General features: G+C 44.9%; 1 protein-coding gene across 3 annotated transcripts in view; it reads left to right on the plus strand.

Annotated features, from left to right (window-relative positions):
- The window catches only part of TRPM8 (transient receptor potential cation channel subfamily M member 8), a 97,643-nt gene that overhangs the window by 68,353 nt on the left and 6,877 nt on the right, over positions 1–22,413 (plus strand). For 2 of the 3 annotated variants that reach the window (XM_047722946.1, XM_047722947.1), the window contains exons 18-24: positions 326–417; positions 1,693–1,834; positions 2,902–3,073; positions 4,202–4,379; positions 13,852–14,042; positions 18,419–18,518; positions 19,556–19,589. In XM_047722946.1, coding sequence (XP_047578902.1) covers positions 326–417; positions 1,693–1,834; positions 2,902–3,073; positions 4,202–4,379; positions 13,852–14,042; positions 18,419–18,518; positions 19,556–19,589 — 909 coding nt within the window. The remainder of the gene's footprint in view (positions 1–325; positions 418–1,692; positions 1,835–2,901; positions 3,074–4,201; positions 4,380–13,851; positions 14,043–18,418; positions 18,519–19,555; positions 19,590–22,413) is intronic. The other variant, XR_007126097.1, reaches the window with a different exon arrangement.

Raw genomic sequence — 22,413 nt, forward strand, 5'->3', positions numbered from 1 at the left:
GCTTATACCACTGTACTGGGTAGCCTGGGTATTCTACATTTGCCTACACAGGTTGGGCCCACTGTCTGTCGGTTCATTTTTAAAGAACAGTAAGGATGCCTGTGTCCCTTTTCTGACTTTGTCAGCAACACATGCATAACCAGAACAGCAAGCATGCAACCTACTTTCCAATCCCCCTGGAATATCACAGGGTATGAGGTAGGGCATACTGTCGGCTCAAAAAGGATCCGGGAAAAAAATGTGTGAACATTTAAAAAAGAAATCTGGAACCAGTTGATGTTTCCCAGCTGCTGATGCTCTCTCTCTGTCCCTTTCTGTGCTGCAGTGGTACATGAATGGGGTGAATTATTTTACTGACCTGTGGAATGTCATGGACACACTTGGGCTTTTTTACTTCATAGCAGGCATTGTATTTCGGTAAGTAGACCTCACCACCTTTCCCAGTTTCAGGTGCTTTTGGATTTCCTTGGGTGGGTAGGTGAAGAAGAGGTCTTTGATATTTCAAGTCCAAGATGAGTCCGTTTCCCTTCTGCCCCCATTTCGAGATTATTGCAAACGCCATTGTCTCGGCCTCTTTGAGACACAGCTTGGCTGGCATAAAGTTGCATCTCTTCTCTTTTCCCTCCTGGTGATCTATACTTGAGATGCATACAGATCTATACTTGGTGCATACAGAATTTGTGAGAGATGATTAGAAATTGAGGAGAGCCATATAATCTTTGAAAATGTACTTCTGCTCGGATGCTGGCTATGGAGAATGTCTCTCAAAGCCAGAGTATAGGATGAGAAAAACCAATCTAGAATCACCATTGAAAAGCAATGTGTACTTCCCATGGTAGAGAAATTGGGACACACCCAAACCATGGCTTGCATTGCCTATGCCCACCTCCCTCAGGCCTGCCTTCCCCAGGTAGCTTCAAGGTGAAGTTCATGGTCATACCTGAGCTGTATGCATGATGTCCTCTGGCAGAGAAGCCTGACTCTTCATATATATGCCTACCCATGCTCACTCTGCAATTTGCAGTGAGTAAAAACTCAATTTCCCCCTCCAATAATTTTCCTTTCTGCTCGGGTTCAGCATTTGAACCACATGATTTCTAGAGAATTCCAGGTAGAAGGCATATAAGGCTTTCAATAAACACATTAGCAGGGGGTGAGCTAACCAAATGATCTGGTACAAATGAGGGAAGTCTCATTAGGGGAAACCTGGCAGAGCCACTTCCCAAGAGGTTGGGCAAGGATGGGGATTGGGATCATTATAGGGGCTGTGGGAGTGAGGAAGTCAGTGGTAATGTGACTGAGTTCTTGCAGTAGAAGTGTTGGAGGATGAAGGATTCAAGGGCAAGAACCTCTGAAAGCTCTGTCATTGCTCTCCTGGAGGCCACAGGAGCAGAAGACCAGTGACTGACAGGTGGTGTCCTTGGACTGTTTCCACTAGCTCCCAGGGCCCTGACTATGTTTCTTTGTGTTTGGTTATGATAGATTAGCACGGTGATGGGTATTAAGGAGGCCACGGATTGCAGGGAGCACTGGGTGTTATACACAAACAATGAATCATGGAACATGACATCAAAAACTAGTGATCTACTGTATGGTGACTAACATAACGTTGAAAAAAATAAAATCTTTAAAGAAATTAAAAAAAACCACAAAATTTTGTACTGTTTTGTTAATATCTCCTTCCTTCCATAGGCTCCACCCTTCTAATAAAACCTCTCTGTATTCCGGACGAGTCATCTTTTGCCTGGATTACATTATATTCACTCTAAGGTTGATCCACATTTTCACTGTAAGCAGAAATTTAGGACCCAAGATTATAATGTTGCAGAGGATGGTAAGCATGGAGAATATTGTGGTTGCCATTCTGCTTGCTAGACCCAGAGTTCTTCTGTTGTTGGTAGAAGGGTTTTACCCATAGACATGTCACAATTGGTAAGGTTTGCTTTCCTTGATGTGTTTTTCAATCAGGGGCCTCTCTCAGCTTAAAATTTAACAGAAGATGACTATTAGGAGCAAATGGTTAGTTAAGTGCATTGCTAAGAAAGGTATCTATTTGGATTTTACTCTTTACCAGGTGCTTTCATTTGAATCACATGAGTCAAACTGAGTCACAGCTCAGTAAGAGCATAGACAGAATAGGGATGGTTATAGCCATTTATAGATGGGGTCCATGGAGGTTAATATGTTTGTTTAGAGGTGTGCAACAGATTAGGGCTTCAATTCTATAAACATGTGGTATAGATGTAAGATCAGCATTACCAGCGCTGTTCCATAGGGACGTCCAACAGAAAGATAATTACACACTGACGATGTTGGTTTCCTAAGCTTGTTTTCCAGATGACCCAAACCTCCCCTGCTTCTGTCTTTAAATCAGATGGGCGTTTGGATTAGCTCATCTGGAGGTTGCTTTCCAACATTGAGGTTCTTTTGAGTTTGTGGTTTTTAATTCAAAGCATATCTGAGGCATCAAGTCACCATGAGGTCATGCTGTGTGTGCAAAAAGTTAAAAAAATGAAAACTGTGCATTCTTTCAAAGACAGTTTTTATTTTCCTTAAAAAAAAAAAAAAAAACAACACTGAAGACACAATGTAGGGATTTCAAGAATGTGAGCATGAGAAGAGGTAGAGAAGGACAGGTACTCTGAGGTGGGTGCCTCTTTTCCTCTCAAGCCGGTCTCTTATCCAGAAAATTTCTGGTGCTGAGTTGGTTTGGAGACCTATAAACAAAAATGCATCAGTTTCAATTCTGGGAGATACATGTCCCAAGACCCCAAGGTGGCAATGTTCATTTTTTAAAATCACACTGGGTGACTAGAACCTCCACCCTTCCCTGTAGTCAGATGAGCAGATGAGCCCCATGGGGCACAGACCTGACTCTGTTCTTGTGTCCTCCCTCAACAGCTGGTCGACGTGTTCTTCTTCCTGTTCCTCTTTGCTGTGTGGATGGTGGCCTTTGGCGTGGCCAGGCAAGGGATCCTCAGGCAAAATGAGCATCGCTGGAGGTGGATATTCCGCTCAGTTATCTACGAGCCCTATCTGGCCATGTTTGGCCAGGTGCCCAGTGACGTGGATGGTGAGCCTGACCTGGCCTGGGAGGGGACATCTGGGAGCAGGTGGTTGCTTCCAGAACCAGCCCCCAGCGCTTCCTGCTCTGACCCAGAGCAGGAGTTGGGCCAATACCAGGGACTGAACGCTGACCCTCTCAACCTTTTCTTTGTGTCTGAGTGGGATTTTTACGTCTGCCTTGCCAACGTGTCCAACAACGTTAGTCTGCAATTTTGAAATTTCTTGAAAATAGCATTTCTTATGTTTTCAACAGCGATATTGCCGTGGACAGCAATGAACCTCACTAGTGCAGAAATGGGTGTTGTGAGTTGTACTCTCTTATATAACTGGGTGCCCATTTATTTCCAAAAGAGCAATATTGAAAATTTTGCACAGGAACCTGCAATCTCAACTTCTGGCCTTAGCCTCTGCCGAGCATCCTTCAGAGGCAGGAGAGCGGCAGTGCAGATGGCATTATATGCTCGTGCCTGGTCATGTGCAGACCAGTGTGTGTCTTGAATGAGCTGTCTAAAGCATCTTTATGATGCTGATGAGAGCCTGGGCTTGTCATGTTCTGTCTTGCCAGGACATGATGATCCTGATGTTTCCCCTGCCCTACTGGTTGCATTTCTGAGCTCCCTGGTGTTTTGTCCATTATCCTTGTGGCCTCGGGCTGTCCCGGCCTCTTCTGCTGCAGCCTCTTCCAAAACCTAAGCTCTTTTCCTGTGCCCTGATGGGAAGGCACGTTGTTAGTTAGTGTTATTTCCCTTATGCAGCTGTAGTCACCATTTTACCTAAGGGAGTGCATTTTGTCCTCGGGACAGCCCTTTCCCCAGTGGCTTTAGTCACGTGTGAGGATTTGGACTTTCCCCAAGGTCCGCATTCTAGGGTCTGTCGCTACCGTTCACGCAGTTGTGCAAATCCTGTTCTTGACATCTCCTCTGATTTCATTCCTCATCTCCAGTTCATCAGGTGGTTTTGTTGATTTTATCTCCTCAGTGTCTGTGCAACCAGAACACTTTCTACCATTCCCACCACCCCAAGCTACCCTCACTACCTGGTCATTGTCATGTGCCCCCCACCCCCACCCTGGGGCGCTGTGGTACTGTTCCCTCCAGAGGGTCCTCTTCTTGCCTTTTGGTCTCTATGTCCTCAGGTACCACGTATGACTTTTCCCACTGCACCTTCACTGGGAATGAGTCCAAGCCCCTGTGTGTGGAGCTGGATGAGCACAACCTGCCTCGGTTCCCCGAGTGGATCACCATCCCCCTGGTGTGCATCTACATGCTCTCCACTAACATCTTGCTGGTCAACCTGCTCGTTGCCATGTTTGGGTACGTGCTCAGTCAAGAGTTTCTCGGGTGTTCACGGTGGGCAGACCATGTGCCAGCTGGGGCTGGAGGAACCAGGAGCAAGGCCATGAAGGTCCACCCTTGAGCAACTTGTGTTAGCGCTTAAGGGACTGCAGGTCGGAGGCAGGGGCCGTCTTAAAGGGACTATAATAAAAATACAGTATGTCCCTATTTGCTGTGCTGTAAGCTTGTATGACATTACAGCCAGGTACCTGTGACACCCTTCAGCACATTCAGACCTTGTACGTCTAGCACGCATTCAGCCATCTCCCTGAGTGCCAGGATGTGGGCGTGGTGCTGGTGCAGTGCAATTCCTCCCCAACATCCATGTTTTCTATGAACTCGGTGGCAGGGATTCTAGGGTTTAAAGGACTCAGCCTCCAGTTAGTTGCTGCTTTGAAGTTTTTCAACTTTCTTTTTAAAAATTTTTTAAAGGTATTATTTATTTATTTGAGAACAAGCAAGAGAGTAAGTGAGAGAGAGCGAGAGAGAGAGAGAACGTGAGCTGGGGGGAGGGACAGGGAGAGGGAGAAGCAGGCTCTCCACTGATCATGGAGCCTGATGTGGGACTTGATCCCAGGATACCAGGATCATGATCTGAGCCAAAAGCAGGCACTTAACCAACTGAACCACCCAGGTGCCTGATGCTTTTCAGTTTAAATACAGATCACAAGAGCAGAGTCAGAAGAGTGACTTTCTTTTGGGGTTCATGTCTAATGAGGTGGAAGGAGAATATGATGGTGGCTCTAAAAAAATTGTATTGCCTTTGGTAGCTCTCCTTACGACTTTTAGAAAATCATGATTTTTCTTTTCCTTTCATCTTTTTTCAGAGGGTTTCCAGGGGCTCCAGTTGTAGTTAAAGTGTGAGAACCATAGTATGTTGTTGCTTTAAGGTAGGTAGCGATTTTGAGTATGTGACCCCAGTGCAGACAGACAATTTAGCAACGAAATATCCTTGTTAAACCTTGGGCTGGAAAAGAAACAGTCAGAATCAGAAACCAAGAAACTAGGAAAGACAAGATAAACACTTTTGATTTTGTAAAGCAAGCGTTGAAGGTAAAGGTTTGCTATCAGATGAAGTCCTGTGGTAAGTGATGGAATGGCAGAAATGTGTGGTGGCCAAAGACTTTTGGTTCCTAATGTAGAAAGAGCTTCTGCATATTGGTAGCAAAGAGAAGACACAATAGAAATTTGGTGGAGGAAGGGCCGTTAGGAGAAGAAAAACTCAAATGGCAGAAAATCACATGAAACGGGGCTCCATCTTGTTGATGGGAAGGGCCCAATGAAGCCAACAAGAGGCTGGTCTAGGACCCATCAGACAAACAGAAATTTTAAAAAGCCATTTGTGTTGGGGATGAGGCTGGGAAATGGATGTTGCTGCTGGCCATGTGAATTGCCTCTAGGTCTGTGGAAAGTGATATGAAAAGAGTTATTAGGAGAAAAAACATACGAATCTTTGACTTAACTCTCTTACATCTGGGATTCTATTCTAAGGACGTATATACAAGGGTGCTTGTTGGATCATTGTTTGATGCCTGTTGATAGGGTGATGGACGAATAAAACTTGTTATAGATGACCGAGTTTTGTGCAGGTCTCACAAAAGGTAGACCTCTATTTACTGACTTGAAAGGATGATATTTTGTTAAATATAAAAGGCAAATTGCAGGCTAATTTTTATGGTATAATCTCATTTCCTTCCAGTAAAAAATAAATGAAAAGAATCAAGTATGTATTTTCACTCGTTACAGTGATTGTATATTACTTTCAGGATTTAGAAGAAAAATAAGAAAAAGACCATTGTCCCATAGAGCCCTGGGCCCCTGAAAGACACAAGGATTGCACATGAGGGTCAATGGCCTCCCTTTGCACAGGGCTAGGTGGGAGCTTGTGCCTCTGGGTATGTCACCTGCCTGTCAGGCTGATCAGTGTAGCCATCTGGTCTTCCAGTGTACAAAGAAGGCCTCCCCCAGCCCAGCCTCTACACTGTCATGTTTCTGAAATGGCACTGCTCTACTTAAAATTCTGGAAGGATTTCAGTATTTCCCCATAGCTTTCAGGGTAAATTTCAGGCTCTTCAGCTTTTTCCCAAGGCTGTCCATGACCTTTTGAACACACCTAGACGTCTGCAAGTGCTGGTCCCTCAGCTGGGATTACTTGGCTCCATTTTGGCGGTCTCTTGCCCCAGTCCCACTGGCCTTTTAAGGAACTATGCATCGTCCTTTGCCTGAGGGGTCCCTGATACCCTCCCCACTTGTGTAGAGACTCCTTGCATCCCCTTGTGCAGTGACAACCTTCTCTCCTTCTGGATGGTACATTCTAGAAGATGGAGATTGGGCCTGTCTCAGCACCTGGGACCCTGTGGGTTGTATGGATGGAACGAACAGGGCTTTTCCCATGGTTAGTTCATCATTCAGTTATTGCTCAGGAGCCCGGCTTCTGGGTCTTATACTCAAGGAGTACTGGCAGTGAATAATGGACCAGCAAGGGCTTCATTACGTAGATATGTAACATCTGTTCCGTGGCAGGTGCCTGGGCCACGGAGATCGTGTGACTGTTGTTTCCACATGGACTTAAAGAGGGAATAGGTTGCCTTCTCCATCACCATCCCCAGCGGGTGACCAGGGAAGGACTCAGGAGTCAGGACGCTAGATGTTGTCCTGGCCTGAGCTATAGAGACAGGCGTCAGATGCTGGGTGATCGTGTGTCCACGTGAGAGCAGCAAGAGAGGGCAATTCCCAAAAGTGAAGTTAGGCAGAGAGGAAATGGGATGGTGTGGGGTCCCATTTTACAGTGATGACACACCCTCACGACCTTTACACCCAACACTGGTGACACCTTGTGAAGTCTGACCACAGAGATAATTTCCACAGAAATTAAACAAAAGGGCCTACAGTTCCCAGTGCCAGACAGTTGAGCTACACTAATTTGGTAAATCTCAGAGAGGCCCTCAGAGCTGTCCCATGTCTGTGCTGTGAGATAGTCACAGAAGCCCTTCTTGAGGACCACGCCGCATGGGAGTCCATTATCTGTATTACCATCATGAACGGATAGAACTTGGAGCCAGGAGGGACAGGAACCCAGCCTGTCATTTTCATGTTGAGGAGGTGAATGCTGGACAACTCCACATCTATGGCTCTGGCCACAGTCCATGGCTCCGGCCACAGCTCTGTCCACTCAAGGCTGGATGCAGCCCTCCTCCTTGCAAGACCCCAGGCACGGCCTGGTAACTTAATGTTGCCCTATTCAGTACTTAGGTGTGACAATTTGAGGGCATCCCTTCCCTGGGCGTGTGCTGTCTAGAACAGTCCTGGGTTCAACCGAGGGCTTTTTCTTCGTTAATCACCATCCTGGGAACTTGTGAGCACCTAGAGCCACTCCCTTCCCATCCTTGGGCTAAATCATCAGAACATGGTTTCTGATCACGTTGTGCTGGGCCTTGGGAGCCCACCCCCGCAGGCTGCAACCCCTGCCTGGCAGCACATCCAAATATTCATGTAACAGCATAGCTGTACCCAGTGGCAACCTTATGAACTGGAGTGTAAATGCGCACTTGGGAATTTTAAAACAGCACCGGAGTGCTCTCCAGATGGTATTCAGCGGGGGAGGTAATGGATGCAGGCCTCTGTGATTATTCTGCATTAAAGTTATCGATCCCAGGCCCTGTGTGGCTTATCAGAGCATGACGTGAACTTCAAGTCAGTAGATGACACTGGGTCGTCTTGACACACAGCTGTGATGCTTGTGGACACTGTGTCCTGCAGATAAATCTCTGTGCATTTCTTCCAAAGAGGACTGGCCAAACATGCCCTGATTGAGGGTTATTTCTGGGACCCAGATATGTTTTAACCTTTGGAAAAATATATGTCCATTATGAATATGCAGAAAAATAGAGAAAATGAAAGAATTACCTGGTACCAGCTAAGGGTTTGGTGACTCTCCATCTGGTTAAGAAGAGTTCTTAAAGTGGATGGAAAAAAAAAAAGCAGATAATGTGGTCTTAAGACAGCCTCAGGTTTACTGATACTCTTCTGGGCCCGGCCGTCCACATGCCCATCATGGGCTACCCTCACATAATTATCGATCATTTTCATGTAGGTGTGGCTTCCTTATCATTTTACAAATGAAGAGTAGGAGTCAGAGAGAGGTTAAGTCTCTGCTGTTGAAGAAGTTGATGGGCACATAAACAGATACATATAATACCATAAATAATATACTGTAGTGTAACAATATAATGTAATAGAATAGAATACAGTGGCATATAAGCAGCACTGAAAAATGTTACAGGGACTGTGGAGCACAGGGGGAGGTTAGGAAGCGAGACAGAACATTGGGGACAGGGCTAGGGTGAGCAGCCCTGAGCAGAGGGGACATTTGCTTTGAGGATCCCTTGCTGGGATCCCAGAACCTGGCCCGGGGTTGGGGGTGAGAGTGGGAGGGTGAAGCAGGGGGAGATAAAGCTAGTCTGGGAAGAATAAGCCACTGAGGAAGGTGGAAAGGTAGGCAGGGACTAGGTTTGCAGGATGCCATGTTAAAGAAGCTGGACATTTCCTTGCAGGTGAAGGGAGATCTCATGGGTCTTTACACAGGTACAAGGCATGGTCTTCATTGTGTTAGGCTGATAACAAAATACTAACCCGAGTTAGCACTTTAAAACTCAGTGCAGTGAAATCGCATGTTGTCTCTTACTGTGTGTAAGAGTTACAGACTTTTTGCCTGCTTTTTGATGCCGTGGAAATGAGAGGGGAATCAGGATGTGCACAATGGGGCAGTGGGAGGATGCAGAAGTCAGGGTCCCCAGGGCCACAGGGCAGCTCTGGCCGGATATTGCTGGTGTGTTGGGAAAGGAGGAACAGATGGAAAACGTATGAAATCTGTGAAAAGCTTACAGGAGGTGTTTCCTGATTGAAATCTAGCTGGCAACTCTCTCGACTTTCAATTTATTCTAAAATTCTGCCATTGTTTTAGCAACTACTTTTCCATTGTGATTTTTTTTTTCCAGACTTGACATTCTGTTCTGTTGATTAGTCTATTTTGGTTTTTACTACCAAGTGGCTTTAATTACTGACTTAAAAAAAATTATTTTCACATATGTTGTACAAGTTCTTCTCATTATTCCGATGCAAAACTTTTGGGTTTTCTCAAATATTTAGTATGGAGGCGTCTAAATCTTATCTTGTGAAATCCTTTTTCTTTCCCTTCTGAAAAAAAAAAAAAAGTCTTGTGAATGTTATTGTAATGATGGGAACTTTGCAGAATCATTTAGGGGAAGCTGGCACCTTTAAAAAATGGTATCTTACCATCCAGAAAAAAATGGTGTGATTCTCCATTTACTCAAAAGTACATAGTTTGCTGGTGATGTTTAATGGTTTTATTCCTACAGAGCTGGAAGATTTTTTTATTACTTTTTTTCCTAACTATTTGTGATTGTGAGAAAAATATTTTTTCTATTTTTTTTTTAACAAGTAATTTTTGATATGTAGGAAAGCCATTAAAGTTTTGCTTATTTATTTTGGAACAAGTCTCCTTGCTAAATTCTTTTTTCCCCTCCTTTTTTTTTTTTCATATTGTGTCATGGACATTTCCTCATATTTCTTATTTATTAACCTCCTTTCTTTTTCTCCTACTTCTTTCTTTTTTCCTAATCAGAAATGGATGTTGAATTTGCCAGAAGACTTTCTAGCAACTATTGAAATAACGTTTTTCCTTTTGATCTGTGATGTATTATGAAAATGATGAATTATATAAATGATCTTAATACTTAGTCATCCTCTGTTCTTTGGTCATGGCATATTATTCTTTGAACGTACTGCTGGATTTCATTTACGGTCAAGGCTATCTGAGTCCTGAACATTTGTTATCTCTTGGTAAAATTCTCAGTGTCAGCAAATTTCTGAAACTGCGTCTCCCTTGAGGGGCTCCTGTCTCCTCCTGTCCTGCTCAGAGGAGGGCGCTCAGGTGGTCTTAGGGAACCAAGCTCAGTCATCAATGCACATCTTCTGCCAGCTGGGTAGCAGAGGGCACAAGATATCATTGGAGTTGTAGGTTCAGAGGGGACACTGTGTTATTCCTCTCAGGGAAGACTCTGGATGGACAGGGGCTGGCAGGGAGACTCCCAGAACCCATTGGAAGAGATGATCTCGGAGCTGCTCTGGACATTTAGGTTTGCTGAGGGGGGTGGGTGTGTATTGGCACCAGAATGCTGCCTTTCCTCTGCAGAAATGGAAGACCGTGTCTAAAGAACATAAAAATGATTTTAACAAAGCAGTTTGAGGCAGTGCTCAATTATCAGCCTTCCCTGGGGAACCCTCATGTGTCTTTGGCTGAGTCCAGAACTAATTTGGGGGGAAACAAAAGAGAGAATGATTTAGAAGCTGTTATCATATGGGGAAGGTGGGCCGTAGTATAAATAAACCTCAGCATGGCCAGCCCCAGAAATGTGTTACTTATGCAAAGCGGCTTTGGGGTATTAATGTCCTATAATCAGAGAGCTCACTCTCAGCCCCTGGGATGTGGATAAGGGTTTTTACAGTTTACCCAGGAAAGGAAGGCAGCTCACTGGATCCACTTGTGCCTGGAGGTGCAGGTGAAGTGGAGTTTCAAACAGGAGGCCACTGGGTTGTCCTGAGGGACACTCGGAGCAATGATAGGAGGCAAAGCTTTTCGGCCTAGAAATGCTACAGATGAAGGCTTTAGCTTGCAGGCATTGGCCCCAATCCATTCTAGACTGGAGATTGGCTGGTGACTTTTTCTGCGAGGGCCAGTTAGAGTGTTTGCTTTGGCTATATGCCAAGCAGCCATCCCCACCTCTCTGCTTTGGAAAGGCCATTCTAAGCTGACCATCCCTGCAAAACTGTGGGGGGAAGGGTTGGAGTTGGCCCCCAGTCCTAGTTTGCCAATCCTTTTTCCAGATGACTTGGAAAACATGAGATGTTTTCAGTGCCTCTGAGTGATCAGTTAAGCCAAGATGCAAATTTCTTTCCACTGGAACTCTTCTCAGCCGTAGTGCTGTGCTGAGCTCCCAAGGAAGGGAGGGTGGCCCACTGGGGGGACAGGTTAGCTTCCCCTATTCTTATCATGCTAACTCTCTCTCCTTTCAATAGGAACTGTTAATTCCTTCTGGGTGGAACCTCAGAGAACAACATTTGATGTGTTAAAATGGATGCTGTTGCTTTTTTGTGTTGGCTATTGTGTTGTAGGTGTGGAAGAGGCAGTCAGTAGATATCATTTTTAACTAGATATATTAGTAATTTAAGATACTCCCAGAGACAGTAATTTGAATGGTGACACTTGTTCTGTTGCAAAGTGATAGACTGATTTCTGGCAAGTTCTTAGCCAGGACTTAATGAATCTTAATGAATCATTGTCCCCATTACAGTGAGGGACCTACAGTATCCTTTGCAGGCAGAACCAGGGGGGACTAGCGAGGACAGACAAAGATGTTGGAATTAGGCTCAAAGCAACCTGACCTACATTTGGAAGACACTGCAGGCTCATTGCTAGATTCACTCTGCTACACTCTTGTACTTACAGTCCTGTTTTTTTGCCTAAAAAAATCTGCCACATAGAACTGACATGAAAATCAGTCCAGCAGCCATTCTGCATGCCTACTGTAGGCACTTAGGTGCAATGGATGTTCAAGAAACGTTAATTCCCTCCCTGCAAAGACTGCACCCTGGGGCTGAGTTTTAGGTGTCGAAGGGACACTGGCTCCTAACACCCATCCTCCCAGAATCCAGGATCTGAGGTGTCCCATTCATCAGTAAATGCCCACACGAGCAAAGCCAAGCTTGTAAGCAGAGCCATAATTGTGATATGTGTAGGTTAGTGTTTTGCTTGTGTGGATGATCTTTCCTTAGTTAAAGATATTTAAGTCTTAGATCGTAATGTACCATGGGGCAAGAATGAGGTCTCATGACAAATGGATCCAGCTTCTTCATGAGGTCCCCTCATTCAGGTTTGGTTTGTGAAGTTTTTGCCCAGATTTGGGAGAATTGAATGCATCCCCGGTCAGGATTTGCTTAGAGGAGATTTCAAATGTTGATTGCTCCTTCTTTGGCTCTCAAAGGGGTGATTTGACATCAGCAATGACAGTATCTTGGATGGTTGAAATTCACAAATGGTAAAATGCTTCATCGTTTTCTTTAATTAAGTAGTCGAACCGAATCCTTTGGAAATAGAGCGTAGCTCAAAACATTTCATGGTCTGGTCTGCAAGGCAGCGAGGCAAACAGATGCTGGACTGGATTGCAGGGTCCAGGTCCCGGATTCATCATTTCCTAGTTGGGAGACTCAGACAATATTCGCTTGCTATGCCTCAGTGTCCTGATCGTTCATTGTAGGTGATGATAGGCCTTACATCCTCTAGAGAGTTTTTTGCAGATGACATCATTAATATAAGTAGGCTGCTTGGAACAATGTCTGGTACACGTTGAGCATTAGCTATGCTATAGTTGATTTGATTTGTAACCGATAAATCAATGGCACAATCAGACATTTTTCTGATCAATGGACACTTTTTCAATTATATAATTCATATCCATTGTGTAACGCTTAGGAAGCAGACTACAGAGCATCAACAGCATTCATGATGTGTGTCAGGGTTGACCACTGGTAATGATGGATTTATTTCTCCCTGTGACTTACAAAAAAAATTATGTACTGAGATTATGTCGTAAGTATGAGTTTGAGCCTAATTATTTCACTTAACATGTATCAGAAGTATTTCCCCAAAGTATAAAAATTATTCATAATCATAATTTTTAATGGCTGTGTAATGCAACCCTATTGATTAACCATAATGAATGATACATTTTCTTAGTGTTGAATGTTTCTGTTGTCCCCTTCTGTTGAGGCAGGAGCTTGGGGCAGCTGTTACTTTCAGGACTGTGACAGACAGCTGTGTGTATATCCATATATACACATATTTTTTTTCCTCAGTACTTCCTTAGTCTTACATTTCCAGAAGTAAAGTCATTGGATCCAAGGGCTGAACATTTCTAAGGCCCCTTATAGATATTAATAAACTTCCTTCGTGGATTATTTACAATTAAACTCCCATTAGCAATGTAGGAGGGGCAAATTGTTCCTAAGAAAGTCAACACCGTTGGCCTCTTTGTGGCTGACATAGTAACAGACTAACAGGAAAAGGGAATCCTTGAAAGGTCTTGAAGTAAAGCATTTTTTACGCGTTCAGCAGACAGCCTTTTTTGGTGTGTGATAAAAACAAAAACCCCAAACCTCAAAGCCCAAAAGCCAGACACAGTTCTGGCCCAGCATGAATGGAATAGTGCCCAGCGCTGAGTTGTCCTGGCCCTGGGCTCTGTGTGGCTCTTCCTCTCCTATCCTGGACTCAGGCTGTCCCAGGAATACCTTGTTACCAACGTCACCGTGCTTGCCAGTGAGGTGAGGAGGCACGTGGAAGGCTGAGGCTTGTCCTTCTCTCCCCTCCTGCCAGCTACACTGTGGGCACTGTCCAGGAGAACAACGACCAGGTCTGGAAGTTCCAGAGGTACTTCCTGGTGCAGGAGTATTGCAACCGTCTGAACATCCCCTTCCCCTTCGTGGTCTTCGCCTACTTCTACATGGTGGTCAAGAAGTGCTTCGGGTGCTGCTGCAGGGAGAGAAATGCCGAGCCTTCCGCCTGCTGTGAGTGGCTTATCCGTCTGTGCTGGGGATCAAAAGCAATGATTTATCACAGGGACTCCCGCCGGTCCGCGTGGCCGCAGGAAGGAACGACGCACAGTTAGGTCATGGCACACATCTGTAGGTCTGTAACGATCAGGCACAGGCCAGCCTGTGAATGATGAGAGGGGAAAGAGTAGATTCAGGGAGTGTGGCAGATTTGCTGGGACAGTCTTACTCTGGAGGAAGGACTTCCAGGTGAGCATCCTCATCGCCGTAAATAGGACATCGAACAGGCATGCTTCATGGGACAGGGTCAAATCACAACTTTGTGTTTGCTTCTGGGAGATGTCAGCCCTACTCCGGCAGAGCTCATGACTTCTCTGGCTGCTCCTAGGGAAATAGGAAATCCTACAGTTACTTTACTCTAAATTCAGTCCGGTCTATTAACCAGCTCCTTAATTGCCATACGGGCTGGGCGGGGGGAGACTTCCGTCTTTGCGGTACCCCCTCTCTGCAGGCAGAGTTGTCAGGAAGTGAGGGCTGTTGGCTTTTTCCTCTCTTACGCCCCTTCTCTCCCACCCATCAGCTGCGGTCACTGACCCACTGTAGGTTGGAGCACAGGGAGGAAGGAGGTGAAGAAGCAGAAAGTCTTTTCCAGAAACAGGGGTACTTTTCTAAGCCAGCTCCATGCTCTCTGACATGTGTGGCATGTGTGTAAAACGGATCCTTTACTGTGTGGGCACTGGGTGAGCCCTTCAGCTGTTCCCTGGCTGGTCCCCTAGCTCCGAGGACTTGGCAATCCTTTCTCTGGTGGCTGCTTCCCCTGAGCCTCCAAATGCCGGGGGTCCATACTGTGCACACTCTCCCTGACGGGGACCCACTTCCTTCCCAAAGGCAGGAAGGTCTACAGCTCAGTCGGTTCTCTCTCTCCTGTGGCCACCCACCTCCTTAGCTCTGCCAAGGACCGAGGTGCAGGAGGGTCCCCGCGCAGCTCCCTCTCCTCACCCCCACTCTAGGAACCAGAATCTGTCACCATGGGGTTCTCCATCACACTCAGGTACCCCCTCCTTAGGTACAGCTGTCTTCCCTGCACCAGGCTAGGTTTTCTTAACACCAAATCCTGGAGCCCCTGAGCCAGACAGATCATCCTAGCATACAGACATGTTTCAACCATATTAAGCAGGAAAGAAGGGAGAGGCCTATTTTTATGCATTTGCACATTTGGACACAGAGAAAAAGAAAGGGTACTGCTAGCCCATTCACTCTGCCTTCTAACCTTGGATTTAAGCCGGGGGATCTGGCTCTGGGTTGGGCTGGGGTAGCCTCTCCATCACACACAGCACCGGAGTTCATGTGCTGCAGGGACCACGAAAATCTATACATTTCTTTTAAAAAATCAGAAGAAAAAGAATGAACTTTTAGGTCACAAACTTTTAATCAAAGAGAGTAAAGCATGAGAAGGGATAAACCCTATAGCACATAGAGAAGAAACTGTAAAAACACGTCTTGCTCAAGGCTTGCTTTCCTTTGCAAATACAAACTTTGTTCCTGGGATACAGTTATGAACAAAGTCACATGACGGCTGGGCTGCTAGGGCCATATTTTTACCAGAATGGTTCTAGAGAAAAAGCAAGCGATGGGTAAAAGTAGCAGGGAGGAAGGTTTTGACTTGATATAAGCACAATTCGTGCTATGAGGAAGTGAAACGAATAGCTCTGTGAGGCCGTGAATCCCCACCACCACTGGATGGATTCTGTCTGGGCATGGGTGGATGGAAGGGCTATTGGGGATGGAGGTCCACTCTCCAAAGGTACACTGTGCTCAGTCCAGGATCAGGGGAACCAGAAAGCTCGGGGTATAATTAAGGACAAATCTCTCTCTTCAAACAGTTCTTAGTTACAGGAAGGAATAGAGAAATGGAGGGAATGGGTGACCATATGGCAAGTCCTTCTCCACCCAGAGTGTGTTGATGATGGAGATGGGGAGCTAAGAGTCCCGTTTACCCATTAGAGACTTCTGGAGGTGTCTGCTCACCACGCATTCATTTGCTTCTTCCTGATGATCACTAATTCCAGAAACAGCAGCACTCTGTGGTTGGCAAAGCCTCTTGTGGTAACCCATTTCCCAAGTTCACTTCGCATTTGCCTGCAAGTGAGGGGGACGTCATGGGATTTAAGCTCTAAACTGTCCTTCTTTGGAGAAGAAGGAAAGATTTTTCAACTAACTTTTCAGAAAAGGTAGAATCCAAACTTCCATCTTGGGTACTTCCTGGTGACCTCCTACAGTAATCATGAAAAGGTATGCTGCCAGTGATCTACTTTTATAAAATATATTGCTTTCCATGATGCAAAAGTAATCCATATTCATTATAGAACATTTGAAAACTATAGAAAAACACAACTAAGAAAGAGCAAGAGCACGTGTAGTAATCCACCACTCAGAGATAAATATTGTCAACATAATGGTATCTACTATTTTTGTGTGGATATGTGATAGCTAGGTTGTTCTGCAAAGACATATTCATAATCTAATCTGTTCATTTGGCTAATGATACATCATGAACACTTCCCATATCCCTAAATATGAATCTGTATGACAGTTCTTTGTTTTTTAAACGATTTTGTTTATTTATTTGTCAGAGAGAGAGAGGGAAAGAGAGAGAGAGCGAGCACACAAGCAGGGGGAGCAGAAGGAGAGGGAGAATCATACTCCTTGCTGAGCAAGGAGCCCGATGCAGGACTCAGTCCCAAGACCCTGGGATCGTGACCTGAGCTGAAGGCAGTGGCTTAACTGACTGAGCCACCCAGGCGTCCCTATATAATAGTTCTGAACTGTAGAGAATCCCAGACTATGGCTGCGCCATATTTAATGTAACCAATTCCTTGCTGTTAAACATGTAGACTGTTTCCATTCTTTCAGTATCACACAGTGCGATGATAAACAGATGCCTTCATTTTTTAGCACATCTGAATTTTTTCCTTGGAGTTATTCATAGGAGAGAAATTTCTAGATAAATGCATGTACAGGTTTAATTCTTTTGATATTGTTGGCCACCTTCCTCTTCCACCTTTTCATCCATCATACCCAAAGGCTGTGACAAACTTACAGATATTTCCCCCTGAAACCTGTTTATCCACATCTTTGCCCATATAGGCTATAGTTATTACTGTAGACTCTGCTAATTTTCCACTTTGATTGGTGAAAATGCAACATCATCATCCCAACAGCATTGTTTTGACTGCTAGAGAAGTTGGCCATCTTTTCTTTCTTTCTTTCTTTCTTTCTTTCTTTCTTTCTTTTTTTTTTTTGGGTCATTAGTCACTGTTGCTCTCTGGTTCTGTGCTCAGAGTGTGTTGATCCTTTCTGTGTTGATTTTCAAGTACTCTTATTGGGCTTCTGCAGGCATTTTCATTTGAGGAAAAGACATTGGAAATCACTTGGCTAAGAAAAATACAATTAAAAAATTCAATTAGAGATTATTTTCTATAAATCTGTATTTGCTATGTAGGATTTGCTTCAATCCTGTCACTTGCCTTATTGGCTAGGTCTTTAGTTTCCAATTAATTCTTTTTAAATCCAGGCAGAACTTATAATTTAAAGGCAATTTAAAAACAAAACTCAATAGATTTTTTTTCCAAGTGGACACCTACATGAACATATGTTCTTTTCTTTCCCCCATGAATTCATACAGCGGATGGCTGCCCAGTGCACCACTATCTGAAACATAGGCTCCATGTTGATCTGTTATTTTGTTTGCTTGCCTTCCGAAAGGCCCAAGTATTGTAAGAAACTGAACTGAGAGATCTTGCTGGAACATGCCCCCGGGCCAATTTTATGGCAAGCCATGATGAAAGGAAAAGTCTAGACGTAAGAATTTTCCTTGAGGTCCACAACCAGACCTCATATTTCACAAGGGGAGGAATGATGTCCAAGGCTTATTTTCCTCTCCTCCAAAGTTCCTATTCTGGGTTTAGGCTTAGAGTAGCAATCCATCAGTAATTCTCTGAGTGGTTGATTTAGCATTTTTACGTCATCCAAATGAAAGAGGAGCACATATAAAATGTGAGGACAAAATTTATTACTGAAACGATTTGCTAAGTCACAAAACACCCAGGCAGGCTTTAGATTTATCTCTATTTAGAATAAAGATTGCATTCCTATTTCAGGCAGGCAGCTCCCATTCCTCATTGTTACTAAGAAATTCATTAACATTCCATTGCTCTGCTGCTGTCACTGGTAAGTCACATTACTTAGATCAGCCTGTGCGGGGACAAATCTAATTCTTCTGGCTCCAGGGTATCACAAAATGACTAGCAGGTGTTGATTTAAGAGGTAAGGGGCAAATGAGACAATTTGAATATGGTTTTTTTTTTTTTTTTTTGGTCTCATTATTCAAGGTTTCAGAAATGAAGACAACGAGACTCTGGCGTGGGAGGGTGTCATGAAAGAAAATTACCTCGTCAAGATCAACACGAAAGCCAATGATGCCTCGGAGGAGTATGTCAGTAGTTCATTTCTGCTTTGCCAGGCTCCCCTTGTATACACAAGGTGGCAGAACATAAGTAGCTTATTTGTGTAAACTCTGTAAAGAGAATTTACAGCAGAAAGAAATAGCACCAAAAAGATATTACCTGGTCAATCGAAAATAACAAGCCACTACGTGTGTGCCAGGCTTTCAAGAAGGGCAGAACTTCCCACCTACCATCCTGAATGTCCTCCAGGTTCTGTGGGGGAAGAAAGAGGTATTTAGGGACTGCAGGGCAGGGCACGGGAACCAGGTAACAAGAGCGTGGCTCCCTCTGCCATGGCTGTGGCAGTGGATTCTGGGGAGACCTCTGATCATGGACAATTGGCATAATCTTGGAGGTGCCACACATGTGTGTCTGTGATAAAGAAACAGAATCGAAAACCATTTGGTAGATCTGTTAGAGACTGTCCTTGAGAATTCCTCACCATTATTTATGAATTACATGGAGTTGTCATAAACGTCCCATAGAACTAGAAAAGTCACAACTAAATCCATAGATGGTCCCCAAGTAGTGTGTCATGTATGGCCTTTAGGCATGTGCCCTTCTTATTACGCACGTTAATATGGTTAACGGTCCAATGTCACTCTTACTGAGAGCTCCACAGTACCTTAAAATTTACTCTAAGAGTAAATGTAAGCACACCCAACCCCTGTGCTACGTTCAACACAGCTACTGGGACACATGAGGTACATGGCATGCTCTTTCTCTTTGAGTTACAAGGTAGACTCCCTAAGCTTTCTCCATTCCTAGACTCTGAGATCTTGATTTTGGAAAAGAGGGAGGGACCTTACCGCTCTCTCAGCAGAGGTAGCATGCATTTGCTATACTGCTAACTGGGGTGAGAGTGGGATCCCACTTCATTTGGGGTGCAGCTGACATGGATTTAGTTGAAAATGAAACTAATCTGTGTTTTGTTCTTTAAAAGACTGAAAAATGGAGTTTAATAACCTTTTCCTCTCCCTTTCCCTTCTCTTGTTTCTCTCTCTCTTTTAAACTTCTTTGAAGAATGAGACATCGCTTTAGACAGCTGGATACAAAGGTAAAGTCCTGATAATAGTTTCAGAAACATTTTTTTTTAAAGTCTGTGTTATTTGGGGCACCTGGGTGGCTCAGCCAGTTAAGTGTCTGACCCTTGGTTTCAGCTCAGATCGCGATCTCACGGCTGTGAGATCGAGCCCTAAGTTGGGCTCTGCACTCACGGTGGAGTCAGCTTGAGATTCTCTCACTCTGCCTCTCCCTCCTCCTCACCTCACCCTCCTGCTCACGTGCACTTTCTCTCTCTCTCAAAAAAATAAAAAATCTGTGTTATCTTTGAGCTTTCAGCTAGAGGCCAGTGGTTGCAGTCTGAAAAACAAAAGAAGTTAATTCTTTAAAAAAAAAAAAAAAGATAGAAATGACCCTGTTCCGTATTGATCTTCCTTCATTCACTGAGTGAAGTCTGGGTACTGGAACAGAGCTGCTTCTCAGATGTTCCCGGCCCCTCCTGGCAACAGGGCTGGAGTCCCATTCCCATGATCTCCAAATTCTTTGATGTCTCTGTCAGGCCCAGGACCCCTTCTTCTCTTTCTTTCAGCTGTGAAAGCAGGTGTAAGATGTTTGTAGTTACAGAAACACCTGCAAGGCTCAGAAGAGCAATTTGGGAGCCTAAGTGCCTCTGTGCTCATCTCGGATGCTGCTCTAATTTGCTAGCTACTTAATTTGAAGGGCACTGCAGATGCACAAATACACATGTCAACATTAGGATTGGGAGAGTGTGCCCACATCCACCCTAGATTGGGTGACCACAAGTGATGATTAGGTTTAGCAGAAATTACAGCTGACTCATGAATACTGGATCCCTGTTGGGCTCTGTGGAGGAGATGATGCGTGGTATTTTATCATGGTATTTCGAGACGAGCATCCTAGATGATGATAGTCACATTCCCTCCCAGTGCTGTGATGTTTGGTGGCTGGGTAGTATCCCACCAGGTAAGGCAGAATCTCAGGCACTTGCCTACTGGGTCTCAATGAACATTTGCTGAGTGAATAAATGACCCAAGAGATCCTCATGGAGCTCTTATATAAGGATTTATCCAGCTCAAAATTTCTTGGTTATTTTTGTGTTATTTACCATTGGCGTTCTTAAGAACCAAGGCTGCATTTTCCTAGGCCTCGCCTCCTGAAGTCTGGTGCTGACAGGACAGTATGCCTTCCTGGTCCCCCTGGAGCAGCTCTTCTCTTCCTTCTGACTCATCCTCCCGTTTCCTTTCTCTGCAATGACCAGCTGTATATACTGGAGTAAACTACTCAGGATGGTGGTGTATTTTGTGCAGATGCTTGGCTGCATAACAAACAACCCCTGTAGTTCAGTGGCGTCAACCCACCATTTTATTTTGCTCTAGCTTTTTTTTTTTTTTCTTTTTTTTTTCGGTAGGTCAGGGGTTTGGGAAGAGCACATCTGGGCAGTTCTGCATCATGTGTACTCAATTGGGTTTCTTGGGCTGGATACAGCGGGTGGTGAGGCCAGGATCTGGCATCTTGGGGGGCTTCTCTGTCGCCCGTGACTTCTGATCCTTGTGGCTTGGGCTTGTCACCGCGTGGCGGTCTTGAGGCAGTCCCCCTTCTTCCAAGAGTGAGGAAGCAGACTGCCGTTACTTTTGAGGGCCTGGTGTGATGCCACTTCCACCAGAGTCTGTTCAGAGAAGCCACCGGCCAGATTTAGTCACCCACCTCCTGAGGTAGGAGTGGCACTTGTGGACAGGCACGAAGGAACCATTAGCAGCCATCTTTGGGGACTCTGTATCACACAATAGCGGATCTTGTGACAGCTTCTCTCATTCTGATGTTGTGTTGTGGGTCATTCCCTGAGGGGCTGGGAAGATTCCTGTTTGATTGGAGTTGAATGCTGTACGTAAATGATCATGCTAGGATGTGTATCACGATTATAACCAATGGAGAGGAAAAAGAAAAGTGATAGGTATGTTTAAAGATTATGGAAAATTTAGCAAATATTAGGAGAATATATGAAAGGAGCAATTGGAGATAGCATTCTCAGATTGAGTATTTATATTAGATACATATGGTATGTAATAAATAATATATATCCTTATATGATATATTCACTATTCTACCTCATGTATTTATATTTAGGCCCATTGTCTGCTGCTTCTGTGGATGGGACACGTGGCACATCATATTTACCGAGCACCCGTGATGTGCCAGGCATGGGGCTAAGAGCCTTTGAAGCAGATGTGGCCCCCCAATGTCATGAATGAAGCCTTTGTGCAGTGGCGTGGTTATAGGACCTGAATTGTGCAGGATTTGGTGGCAACAATGATTTTCAATGCAGGATCTGGCATGCACTCCACAGATCTCCTGTGTCTGTGTCAGCAGGGAGCAGGGTCAGCAGCTGGGAAGGCCCGAGTCCAGAGAAGCAGGGAGCATTCCAGGCAGCAAACAAGGGGCAGTGTGAACTGGGGAAGCTCTGAGTGGGAGGGAAGTGGGGGTGGTTGGGCCGTCCCGTGTGGGAACTTGCTTCTGTCCGGTTGGATTTTATCCTCGTGTGAGGGAAGCTTCTGCAGAGTTTTAGCCGGAGAGGGGCATATCTGGTGGACTTTTTCAAAGACCCTCCGAGCCACTGGGGTGGCCACACAAGAGCAGCTTAAACAGTCTGGTTTGAGACTAGAGGCACCCCAGACTTGTTTAGGTGTGTGTGCGGAAAGCAGGCTATTTTTGGTTGTTGTGTTGTTTTCACTCGTGGTCTCAGTTGGGGTAGCTTTGGAGGGAGAGAGGGGCAGGGCTGGAGCCTCTCTGGGTCGTGGGTCAGAAGTCATCCAGTGAATCAGGGCATTGGAACCAGGGGCCATGCCGTTTATAGACTGAGA

The sequence above is a fragment of the Lutra lutra genome, chromosome 3 (genome assembly GCF_902655055.1).
Source record: "Lutra lutra chromosome 3, mLutLut1.2, whole genome shotgun sequence".
Classification (NCBI taxonomy): domain Eukaryota; kingdom Metazoa; phylum Chordata; class Mammalia; order Carnivora; family Mustelidae; genus Lutra; species Lutra lutra.